Genomic DNA, 13,539 nt, shown 5'->3' with positions numbered 1-13,539 from the left:
TACAAACAAAGACGAAATTGTGCGATATGTATTGGTACGACAGTTTATGTAAAAACAACTCGGACTGACAATAGCTGTTTTGAATGCCAGTCATAAGTTTTAGGTTTGTTGGTACAGAGAGGATCCGCGATAGTTGAAGAAGTTTTACAAGGCAACACGCCTCTTTTAGTATGCACTGAGAACTGGCCAAAAAATAAATTAACACTAATTAGTCGAAATTGTGGCCAAACAAATCTTTTTCTTTTTGGTTTATATTATTTGAAGTTGTGTTGTGTTTTTCAGTCTTTTTTCAATTTTGTGTGGTGCCTTATCTATTACCAGGCACATATGTTCTTTATATACAGAATTGAAAAAAATTTCAGATCTGGGCTTCTACAGAATGTTTCATAAAAGAAAAAACCTCGAAAAAATGAAAATCATAAAAATCATTTTGCTAATTCACGCGAAAAAAAAAAACCTACAAAAAAGTCCTATACTTTCTTATTAGATTCGCTTTTTACTTTCGGTTATTCGTTTAATGAAATTATGCTAAATAATCTATGATTTCTTGCCACATGGTCTTTGTTTTTACATCCTCTTTATTTTTATCTGCAGTAAATTCTCTTTCTGGTCTTCTTAGGACCTTTTTGCCTAATACTTTCGATTCCTCTCTAATCCCCCGTGCATTTTCAATAATACTTAAATTAAATGCTGCAAAATACTGAAAAGCTTGAATTAAACCGAAAAGGGTTGTTAATGTGTTATCTGATCTTGTTTTCTGGCTTTTAACTTGCTTTTTCTCGTTTCGCAAAAATGGATGATCCAGTGACAAGTTTACGATGACATGGCAAACTATGCTGCGTAAGTGCAATACAGAACTGAGAGGACATTAAACGTCATCTGATGATGAGTAGTTTTGCTCGCATCTAATCTTTTACATACTGTAAAAAAAGTTTCTATATAATATTATTTACTACTTATAACTTAATAATTCATCAAATGCTTGAATCAGAGCTTATGACTATAAACTATTTATAGCGTATACTTAGCTGAGACAGACAAGGGTGTATCCAAGATTTTTATTCAGGGGGGAGGAGTGCCAAATAAACTAAAAAAATGTATCACAAATTTGTTTATATGCATTTTTGTTACGTTTTTACGAGTCGGGCAAAAACTTCAATGGATGGGGGGGGGTTCAAACTCGGTATCCCCCTCCCCCTGGATACAGTCTTGGAGATAGACAAGGTAAATACAATAAAATTTCTTTCTTCCACATTTAGCTAGTGGTAAAAGTATAAGGTAAGATTAGGAGGGACAATAGGCTCTTAAACTACTTCCTCAAGAGTCTTTTTCGTGTCGTATATTGCAATCTTTCAAGTAGCACTTGAGAAGGAAGAGCTCGAAAATTCAATCAATAAAATGTCTTATGGTAAAATTCCTATTTCCCAAGAGATGGGAAAGTAGATGAGTGGAAGTATTTAAATACTATTCCAAGCAGCTTCGTTTCAAGGGACTCGCATATTATGTAATGTGGGTTGATTTGCCTTACGTATAGGAAGGCAGAGGAGAATACAATAAACAAAAGATTAACGCAAGCTGTAACTGGAGAGAGTAACTATACTTTTGAGGTAGGCCTATCAAAAGTATAGTTAACTTATGACTTAAAAAACTGAATGGTTATACAGAAATAACATTACTTCATAAAATAACAAATGGTCAATGATCTTAATATTTGTTTTCAAAAAAGGGCAATTGTAAACCCCAAAAGGGTATGGAGTTGGTGCTTCGCCGTACATCATCATATAGAATTGAAAAATTATTTTAAGTAATATTAAAATTGAAAAATAAACAAACGGAGGATCTTGACCATGGCTTAGGAACTGAAAGAAGTTTTGACAAGCTTATATTTACATCCAGACAGACAAATGCAGGCCAGGATTTACGCATAGGTCCAGCAGGCTGGGATCTAGGGGCGCACAGTGCCGAGGGGCACAAAAAAACACGCATTTTTTTCTTTACAAAAACTGGACTGATATGATTTATCGTCAAAGTAGCAGGTGAACTTTGCTGCTGCGCTGCCACAGAAAAGTGATTTTAAAACAACACAGGGATTCCATAGCCGCTTATAAACTATCAGATGTCTTCCAAGAACGGCAGCTAAGAGCTCTGTATCACCTTTCTCTTGTATTACTTTTGGCACATCACTCATCAATTGCCTTTTGTTCAGGGCTTCCACTATCCCCGAAATTTCGGAGGTTTCCCCCAAATTTCCGTGTTCCCTGAAAAAAAAATACCTGGGCATACGGGCACCAAAACGTTAGGGCATAGAGACACCAAAGATTTGAATTCGGCTATGGACATGTGCGGCATTTCAGCCCATAACACCCATTGCTGAGATAGCTACAAATGATCAGTTTTTAAGGTGAGAGGGTGTAATCTGTTTTTAGGTGAGGAAAGGGCCAAACTTTTTGGTGTTGCTCGACTATTATCATAAGTATTTAAGATACTTTCAAGATAGTGGCATATCTAAAGCAGAAGTAACGAGCTATGACAAAAAACAAGGAAAATATTAGATATAATGAGCATAATCAAGAATTATATGGATTGCCGTGTAAATTTTTAGTAGAAGTATTTTTAAATTAAATCATTGATATCTTCCTATCCCGAGGGGTGCAAATTGAAATTTTGTCTCCCTCCTATTCCTTTCTTTCTCCTTCTTCTCTTTCCTCCTCTATCTTCATTTTTAAGCTTCAAGTTATTTTGGTCTCCTTTACAAATTGGTAAAAATTTATTAGCAAATTGGGTCAGCAAAAAACGGGGACTTGAAGCCAGCGAAATCGAGAATTAACACAAATATTTATAACCTACATATTCGATCATGCGCATTATCAAGCACAAAAAAAGAGGAAAACTACATAGAAACTAAAACAAGACCTTTAAAACGAATGATAAATTAAATTAACAAAAACTTAAAGCAGCTCAAGTAAATAAAAGAAGAAACCCGTAGTATAGAAAACGAAAACAACATTTTTCCTTTGTAATTTGTACGTTATTTTTAATTTTTTTCAAACATTATGTTTCTATACATATATATTGGAAATATTTCATTCTCAACATTATTTTTTATATAGTATATCTAAAAAACTATTTTTAAACATTATATTTTTCTTACTAAGCAATAATTAAACGTTATTTTAATTTTTCCTTTTAGTATTCTTTGGTTTTCTTCTTTTTCTTCAGTCTGCAGTCATTTAACATACAAACTGTCAAACAAAAGAAATCCCCAAAACTCCCCAAATCATCAGCGGTTTTGGAATTCATTTCAGGGTTTGTGATACATACAAAAAATTGACCTTACGCACATACAATTTTCATTACTTTTTAATTATTTCAGAGTTCTATTTAAATTTACAAGAACATCTTTATGTAGGTTGTATTTTAAGGACATACTATATAAGATACATTAAGAATTAATGATTTACTATAACTACATTTTTTCTAAACTTAGGACACTATTAAAAGACCTTTCTAAAATTAAAAGTCATTTGGAGAATTTGAAAATTTGAAAAGGAAAAGTTATTTGAGATGAGATCAACCAATCGAAAAGTAAGTTAAAAAAAAAGAAAGTCAAATCAAATACAAGACTGAACAAAATGTCTTAGGACAAATAATTGCTTTGGATATATTGAATTCCAAGGTCGTACTAAGAGGGGGGGGGGGCTAATTCCAGTTTACTTGTGAAGAATTTATATGAAATACACGCTTTTTAGTTGTATAGTGGCTAAGAATACAAGAATATACTAATATCTTAAAATACTCCATAGAATACTTTATTTTTACCATCACGATTTTTAATAAGAAAGCCAAAGCTTTGTTTATTAGGGGGATTTTCAATATGTTTTAAGGCTAAATTTCTTGCATGAGTGTGAACACTCTCAAAGAAAAGAGTTTGTAATCGGCGAATAATTATTCTTTTTATGAATGAGAACAATTGGTATTGGGATAGAAACACATTTTCTGTGCAACTTATAGTTTGAAATACGACCAGTTAAACGGGTACACTCACAGTGTCTTATGATATACCTAATTACATCACCCTGAGTTTCATAGGAGCTTATGGGGGAAAGACTTTCAGGTGGAAAGAAGACAATCTTGGTCCATTATCTCATTTCCTTTAAACACATCATCTAAATCAAAATACATTATTTGCATCCAGGTTGTCAAAAGGCCGTATTTGCAATATCCCAGGAATGGTCAAAGGTATTAAGCTGAAATTTAAAATTTAAATAAACTTAGTTAAAAAAAAGTTATATAAATCTTTCTGGTAAACCCCCAAAATTTAGGGAGTAGTAGAAGCCAGTATATACACTTTTCTCTCCTCTCTGTCTCTTCAACTTTTTCTCTGAAGCATCTCTCCACACACACACACTGAATACTATTCTATGTATTGTCCAATTAAAATTTTAATAACTATCCTGCTTAATAGTATATACTAAATAAAAATCCTGTTAATAATAAAATAATGAATTTAATAATATATTAAAATTTTAACATTGATCCTCAGTACATCATCTCAAGAACCTAGGAAGTAAAGCATTCCTTCTCAAACGGTGGAATTCTCCGAATTCATGGAACATATCTTGTTTATTAAATACCAAAATAAACCTTGGAGGACTGAATCCCTACTTGAAGTGGATTAGTAACTTTAAAGCACTGGAATCAGAAGCTTTTAAGTGAACATACAGAAAAGCTTTTATCACGAAGGAGAACTTGTGGGTCCAATATTCAGACTTAAGGAAACAAACTTAAAAGAAGAGCTTACCAAGAGACAATTATACTCTCTTCAAATAGTAGTTATTCCTTGGGCTTATTACTCGATTACGACAATAGTTCTAGAAGTTCCAAAATGAGCTTACGAGCACAAAATATCCATTATTTATCTGCGTAATTGGCTTGTCCGTAACTCTTGCCTTTGACAATAATCACGTGATATTACACAAACGAATACTTGAAGCCATCCTTTCAAGCGAGCATTTCTAATTATATAGTCAGTAGGTGTCCTACCCTCATAAAAAAGTCTACGCAACAGTTTTGTCCTCTTTTTTATGCCTATCGCTCGACAAGCTCTGCATCTAGCTACACTCAGAGCCGTTAAAATGGGAGGAGGGGGCAACCGAGTCAGCAGCACCGCATCTAGGGAGTGGCGCCAGGGATGGGGGATCGAACACTTCGACCAATTTTTCACTTTGATTCGTCCTGTTTTTCTTGTATTTGATTCGGGAGGAGGCACTATAATTTTTTTTCCCAAGCGCCACCGACTCTAGGAACGAGTCTGGTTATACTCATAAGCGTTCTGAAATCCCCAAGCTCTTTTATTTTAAACTTTTTCACTGTGAACTGGGAGAAGATTTGATAGAAGATAGAATGTGAAAAATGTTACAATTTCAATAAAGGTTGAATACATTCCGAAAAACCGCAGAACTCAGACATGTCAAGTAAGGAGGGAAGCACCAGATTCTTTGAAAATGCAGACGTGAAAAGACGGTAAAACAGACGGTGAAACAGACGTGAAAGAATTATGTGCACTTAATACTGGTTTAAAATGGGAGGTTCAAAGGTGGTTCAAAGGTGCTGAACCAAGGGCTCATTATTGGTTTCTTGGAAAATAAAGAAAATAAATAGAACACTTTTGAAAAAAAACGGTTCTTATTCATGCACAATGTGAGGGTGTGTGCACAAATGTGTTTTATTTGATCTGTGAGTGCAAAACATTGAGAGATTTAAGATATATTACATTGGAGTGTGGGATAAATGATGAAGAGTGGTGGATACTTGTAATGGAGAAATGACAAGATAAAATACTTTATTCAACTAAAAAAAACAAAAAACATCCAGAATATAGAAGGTAGTCAAACAGTTCGTGGTAACGAACTGTAGTAAGGAGCGACCCGGCTCAATAGTACCCAAAACTCTAAAAAATTAAAGTTTGATATCAATAGCTACATCAAAAGAATCAAATTTTAATTCTGATTTTAAATATATAATTTTCATCAAGTTTAGTCTTACCCATCAAAAGTTACGAGCCTAAGAAAATTTGCCTTATTTAGGAAAATAGGGGAAAACACCCCCTAAAAGTCGTAGGATCTTAACGAAAATGACACCATCAGATTCAGCGTATCAGAGAACCCAACTGTAGAAGTTTCAAGCTCCTATCTACAAAAATGTGGAATTTTGTATATTTTGCCAGAAGACAAATCACGGGTGCGTGTTTATTTGTTTGTTATTTTGTTGTTTTTTTCCCCCCAGGGGTCATCGTATCGACCAAGTGGTCCTAGAATGTCGCAAGAGGGCTCATTCTAACGGAAATGAAAAGTTCTAGTGCCCTTTTTAAGTGACCAAAAAAATTGGAGGGCATCTAGGCCCCCTCCAACGCTTATTTTTTCCCAAAGTCAACGGATCAAAATTTTGAGATAGCCATTTTGTTCAGCATAGTCGAAAACCATAATAACTATGTCTTTGGGATGACTTACTCCCCCACAATCCCTGGGGGAGGGGCTGCAAGTTACAAACTTTGACCAGTGTTTACATAGTAATGGTTATTAGGAAGTGTACAGACGTTTTCAGGGGGATTTTATTTTGTTTGGGGGTGGGGCTGAGGAGAGGGGGCTATGTTGGAGGATCTTTCCTTGGAGGAATCTGTCATGGGGGAAGAAAAATTCAATGAAAAGGGCGCAGGATTCTCTAGCATTACTATAAGAAAACAATGAAAAATAAACATGAAAACGTTTTTTTCAAATGAAAGGAAGAAGTAGCATTGAAACTTAAAACGAACAGAGATTATTACGCATATGAGGGGTTCTAAAAATACTTTAGAATAAAGAGCGAGGTATTTAGGAGGAGATAAATACCTTGCTCTTTATGCTAAAGTATTTTTAGTAATTTCAACTATTTATTCTACGGCCTTTCTGATTCAGGGGTCATTCTTAAAGAATTGGGACAAAACTTACGATTTAGTGTAAAGAGCGAGGTATTAACGAGGGTACAAACCCCTTCGTATACATAATAAAAATATAAGGTTATGAAAGTTTGTTACGTAAGTTAATTCTTAAGTTACGTATATTTTTTAGTAATAAAAACGTTCGTTAAAAATTAAAAGTTCTATTTGCCTTTTTAAGTAACCGAAAAATTGGAGGCCAACTAGGCCTCCTTCTCCACCCCTTATTTCTCAAAATCGTCTAATAAAAACTAGGAGAAAGCCATTTAGCCAAAAAAAGAATTAATATACAATTTCATTTTAATAATTTATGTGCGGAGAGCCAAAACCAAACATGCATTAATTCAAAAACGTTCAGAAATTAAATAAAAAAAAACTAATTTTTTTAGCTGAAAGAAAAGAGCGACATTAAAACTTAAAACGAACAGAAATTACTCCGTATATGAAACGGGTTGTCCCCTCCGCAATCCCTCGCTCTTTACGCTAAAGTTTGACTTTTTGCCACAATTCTACTTTTTAAAACAATTAAAAGCTTTAGCGTAAAGAGCGAGGGATTGCGGAGGGGACAACCCATTTCATATACGGAGTAATTTCTATTCGTTTTAAGTTTTAATGTCGCTCCTTACTTTCAGCTAAAAAATTAGTTTTTTTTATTTAATATACCTGAAGCCGTCCAATCAATTGTTTTGGTTATTTTTGTTTATTTTTTACGAAAAATAATACTGATTATTTTTGATAATACAGTCAGTAGTAGATACAGTCAGTAGATTTCCTATCTTCACAAAAGAGTATATGCTATGTTTTGCTCTTTTTTATACCTGTCTTCCAACCGCCTCAACGAAGGAGGGTGTGTGCACAAATGTGTTTTATTTGATCTGTGAGTGCAAAACATTGAGAGATTTAAGATATATTACATTGGAGTGTGGGATAAATGATGAAGAGTGGTGGATACTTGCAATGGGGAAATGACAAGATAAAATACTTTATTCAACTAAAAAAAAACAAAAACATCCAGAATATAGAAGGTAGTATACCTGAAGCCATCCAATCAATTGTTTTGGTTATTTTTGTTTATTTTTTACGAAAAATAATACTGATTATTTTTGATAATACAGTCAGTAGATTTCCTATCTTCACAAAAGAGTATATGCTATGTTTTGCTCTTTTTAATACCTATCTTCCAACCGCCTCAACGAATAATTATACTAAAAAAAAGCATGAAAGACTAGTATTAGCACCCTTGCAAATCTTTATCTCCTCTCGGACTCTTTTATAAACCCTTTTCCACAGTGACCTGGGAGAATATTAAACTAAGATAAGGTTTCAATACGGGAATAGTAGTATTTGAATAAATGCTAATCCATTGACTAAATCAGAAATTCCGTATATGCGCTGTTTCTATCCTTGTTTTAGTAATTTGAAAATTTAAAATCGTCACAAAAGTGATCGAACTGTGTAAAACGTCGACAAAGCAAATGGCTCCTTTACCAACTATAATTTATTTTCGTTTCGTTTTTTACAAGCTACAACTGAACTTGCAACAACAAATCATCTTAAGAGGCATGCCAAGAAAAGGAAAATCTCATTGATATTTGTTATTCACATAAACTAACTACACAACCAATATCGATAATGCTGGACAATTTTTTCTCGCCGAGATGCTACTGAAGCTAACCCAAAAAAAGTCCAGTAATCAAAAATTTCTACTGCCCTCCTCCACTCTCTTACATTATAAAAAGAAGGAAAAAAATTAATTATAAATAATGAATTAAAATTCGTAAGAACATATTTTTTCTTTAACTTTATTTCTAAATTTGTCAAACCTTTTTTGTTTCTTTATTTGAGTTTCTTTACTTTTTTTTATCAAGCCTTTTATTAGAGATTGTTAAAATGGTTCAAGTCCATTATTGTGGCACCAAGCTTTACAGTTGGTAAAACCGGTTCGAAACTTTACAGTTGGTAAAAACCAACTTTACAGTTGGTAAAAACGTATCGAAAACCATATCGATACTACGAGAAAAAGAATTGAACAGTGCTTCATTATGCATTGGTCAACCCCTCACGGAAAGCTGTTCAAGGAATTGAATATCCAAACATTCCATATGAGCTAAGATACAAGTCGACACAGGAATGGTCGTTATTCAGGGCATCATAAAATCTTTCTTATGGCGGGGGAAGGGTGGTCAAAAGAGAAAAGTTGCATTTCTAGGCCATAATTTTCGAATTTTTCCAGGGGGAATTTTCCAATCTGTGATGAAATTCACCCATCGAAATTGCTGCCAAAAAAGCCCCGATATTCCTATACAAGTCCAGTAGCATCAATGCCCAAAAATATAGAGGGTAAGGGCAAAAGGTATTTTCCTAACTATGAGGGGTTGGCAATTTGTTATTATGCATACTCTCTATACCTATTATCACATATACTGTTATTATACACTTTCAAGGGTCAAAGGTGAGGAAATCAAGGGCTGTAACAACTTTTTGGTGCATAGGGTCAAAATAAGCGAAAAAAGACCCTTTCGGTGTCCCTTAAAAACTACGGATCTCAAAATTGCTATACAAAAATTGATAAAAATTTGCTATTGCTAGCTAACAAACCATAAAATTCCCATATAAAACCAGTGGCATCAATACACAAAAGAGTATGGGAGGGGGCAAAACATAATTTTTAAAACTCTGAGGGGAGGGTAATTCGTCTTTATGCAAACTTTCTGATCACATATACTGTTACTACAAACTTTTGAGTCTCAAAGGTGAGGAAATCAAGGACTGCAATAGCTTTTTGGCACCAAAGTGTTCAAATAAGCGAAAGAAAAAAAAAACACTTTTAATGTCCCTTTGAAAACCAAAGGGACAAAACCAAATCTCAAAATTGCTATACAAAAATTGATAAAATTGGCTATTGGTAGTGAACAAGCCCTAGTATTCCCAAATAAGGCTAATTGAAACTCGTGTGATATCAGAAACAGGAATGAATTTAGATTCATAGCCTCACCAGTCAGCTGATCATCCATGCAGGGTCGTATTATCTTGTCACTCGATATTGCTTCATTTGGTAAAACTTTGGTAATACTATCACATACTGCCAATTGCATTTTCCTTATTGAACATCATATTAAATATTATTAAATATTTAAATGCTGAATATAATACTTTAAACCTTATTTAAATATTAGACATCATATTCTAGTCTTGCACTAAGTTCCTAATTCATTGGCTGGATTGCACTAGTGGAGTAATTGCCTCAATAAATTGCCAAAAGGCTCAATAAATTGCCAATAAGTGCCAAAAGGGCCAAATTAACGAGCTTAGCAAACCTCATATAAATAGCGTCAAACTTTAATGTAGTCCTAGCTTAGGTTTAGTCACCTCTTGGCTAAGAAAGGCGTACTGGAGAAATGTCTGTGTCTGCGCAATCAGAGATGGCTGAACAAGATCACAAGGGTTGCCTATGCAGTGGAGTATTCTGTACCATGACTGAATCAAACTATCTTCACTCATCTGGGCACTCACAATTATCTGTTGATCTACATTACCAGTACCTGAAATTTAAAAAATTTAGCTAGGCATTCATTCATCCTATATAATTAGACCAAACAAAATTTTGTCAGAACTAATTCTAACTAATACTGTCTTGACTTGGCTGGTTGCTCGCTGTGATGCATTGATCTATGCCATCATTACCGAAAAATTTCAGAATTTAGCCCAAATCAAACTTAATTCGATCTAATTAATTAACCAAAAGTTTTACCTTACTAAAATAGAAAATAAAAAACCATAAAATAATAATAAATGACGATTAAATCTAGTTACTTTCTCTAATTAGTACTCGCAATGGCCACGTGGTTCTTAAATACATGTCTCTTAAACATTTCCAGACAGTTTAAAGACCTTGTCAGTACTCTTCAAAACTTTGCTAAAAAATTTGTTCAAAACTCGTACCTATTTTAATAAGGAAAGCATTTAATAATGAAAGCAAATGATTCTGAAAGATCAATACGTGAAATAATCGTTTAAATGAAAAGAGCTTAAAAAAGAAGGACGAGTGACAACACTGTCCTGGATTTTTGTACGGGGGGGGGGAGAGGTTAAATTTTTTGAATGAAAATCGTCTAAAATTTGTTCATATGCATTTTTGTTACTTTTTTAACAAGTTGGGGAAACTTTCGGGGGAGATCAGACCCGGCAATCCCAGCTGGGTACGGCCTTGAGTGATATAGGAAGTTGTTAAAGAGAAAACTCTTACTCAGGGAACTTCCCTTTTCTTGGATGCTTCCAAAAAATTTAAGCCCAACTCTATGTGCAAATAATCCTAAGCAGTTTCAAGTTCAAAATGATAATCCCTAAACATTGTAAAGACACCGCTTCAAACTTATACGGTACATTATTAGCATATCTACAAAAATATTTCACACTATTACGACCTAAATTCAATTACACAACAATACCCAAGGAAAAAGCTAGGGTTATGAGTTGGGGGGGGATAGAATTTGCCGAGAAAATCTTCGAATGTGCAGACAGATAAGAGACACATAGGGTAAATTAAGACGTCAAAGAACCCAAAGTTCCGAGGTGTCTGTAGTGTATACCAAACTTGGGGGGTCACCCCCCCCGTCTGCAGTCCCACCGACGACCATTGGGTTTCCATATCCGTCACAAAATATACCCCATCTTTAAAGTAGACAGAATCCCACCTTAAACAATCGAATGCAACCTACTTTCTTCCATTTTCAAAGTCACTTGAAGAAGAATAGCTTGAGAAGTCAGTTTTTCCAAGTCTTTAAGCTTCTCTGAGTAAAAGGATAAGCAACGGCAACATCGATTTCTTCTTAGATTCGACAAAACGAATAATTCTCAGAATTATTCAGTACAGACCATTTATAGTTTCGAAAGATAAATGAACTGCTCAGAAGCCAATTTCATAATGCAACAGAACAAATTTGAAAAAAAAAATCACGCATAAAAGGCGGGGGAAGTTTTCAGTATGTTGTAGTCTTTTATTTCTCCAGTACAGAGAATGTTCTTAAGAGACCCATATTAACAGAATGGCTTAAGTCAATTCGGTTTCTAAAACAATTACTTAGGTTTCGGTCAGATCAACTTTTTTTGTCACTTTTTGGGTATGAAACAGAGGCGGTTTTAGGAGGGTAGAGGGAGTACTTCCCCGTGGGCAGATTGTTTTTTCTTTGGGGAGGGTGCAAAATTTCCAATAAATAATCGAACGGTTTTAATCATTTTGTAATTTTTGAAACTTCATTTTTATTAAAATAAAGCTGAGGGTGGAGTTGACCAAGAGTATAACCAAATTGAATCCGAAATTTTCTTTTTTTTTAAAAAAACTTTTATTATAATTTTATTCTAAATTTTCAGAATTAACCCTCCCTAGAGGGAGGGTTCATCTTGATCTTTGAAGCACAAGATTCTTCTAAATATCAAATTTCATCAAGATCTGATCACCCGTTCGTAAGTTACAAATACCTCATTTTTTTCTAGTTTCCCGAATTACCCTCCCCCCAAGTCTCCCAAAGAGAGGATCCGTTCCGATTATGTCAATCACGTATCTAAGTTTCATCCTGATCCCTCCACTCTAAGCATTTCCAAAATTTTAAGTTTCCCCCTCCAACTCCCCCCCCCAATGTTACCGGATACTGTTGGGATTTAAAATAAGAGCTCTGAGATACGATATCTTTCTAAATATCAAATTTCATTTAGATCCGATCACCTGTTCTTAAGTTAAAAATACCATTTTTTCTAATTTTTCCGAATTAACCGCCCCCCCCCATTCCCCCTCCCTCAGTTGCTCGAATCGGAGAAACGACTATTTCTAATTTAATATGGTCTGGTCCCTGATGCGCCTGCCAAATTTAATTGTCCTAGCTTATCTGGAAGTGCCTAAACTAGCAAAAATGGGACAGACAGACCGATAGAATTTCCGCCCCAACGAGAGTGGAAATACTCAAAGCGATTAAAGCCATGAAGAACAAAAAAGCCCCAGGCCAAGATGGTCTCCCCCAGAAATATACAACAGTGCCCCGAGATCAAAGCAGAGCAGCTCCATGGTATTATTGGGGAAATACGGAGGACGGACACTTTCCCAAAGGATTGGGAGATATCAGTTATTCTCCCTTTTTACAAGGAAGCTGATAAAACTGAGTGCAAAAATTACCCAGGAATAAGCCTAATTGACGTTGCAGTAAAAAATTTCGGGGATTATCCTCCTTAACCGCTTCAAAGGGGCAAGGGGAAAAAGAAGTCATGAAAATAAAGCCAGTTTCTGTTCTGGTAGAGACTGTATAGACAATATTTTTGCACTCGGCCTCATTATCAAGTAGTTTGAAAGGTATGATTTGCCCCTGATTCCGATATTTCTGGACTCCGTTTCAACAACCACCGATTCGATTACTCACCAAACCCTTTGGAAAATTCATGAAATTGATGGAATGCCCTTGAAATTCGCCAAAATACTTAAAGCATACAACGAGGGCTCTCTGAACCGGTTCAAGGTTACGGAGAAGAGACGGAAGAATTTATGATTGAGTTTGGAGTAAAACAAGGCTGCGTCCTGT

The 13,539-nt window shown here is 34.8% G+C and overlaps 1 protein-coding gene across 2 annotated transcripts in view; it reads right to left on the bottom strand.

Moving 5' to 3' along the window:
• LOC136031418 (ral GTPase-activating protein subunit beta-like) overlaps positions 1-13,539 on the bottom strand; it is a 192,096-nt gene that overhangs the window by 143,063 nt on the left and 35,494 nt on the right. For both annotated transcript variants that reach the window (XM_065710984.1, XM_065710985.1), the window contains exon 5: positions 10,343-10,515. In XM_065710984.1, coding sequence (XP_065567056.1) covers positions 10,343-10,515 — 173 coding nt within the window. The remainder of the gene's footprint in view (positions 1-10,342; positions 10,516-13,539) is intronic.

This window comes from Artemia franciscana, chromosome 9, assembly GCF_032884065.1.
Source record: "Artemia franciscana chromosome 9, ASM3288406v1, whole genome shotgun sequence".
Taxonomy (NCBI): domain Eukaryota; kingdom Metazoa; phylum Arthropoda; class Branchiopoda; order Anostraca; family Artemiidae; genus Artemia; species Artemia franciscana.
The sequence above is the reverse complement of the archived record's forward strand: the minus strand, read 5'-3'. Positions and strand labels throughout refer to the sequence as shown.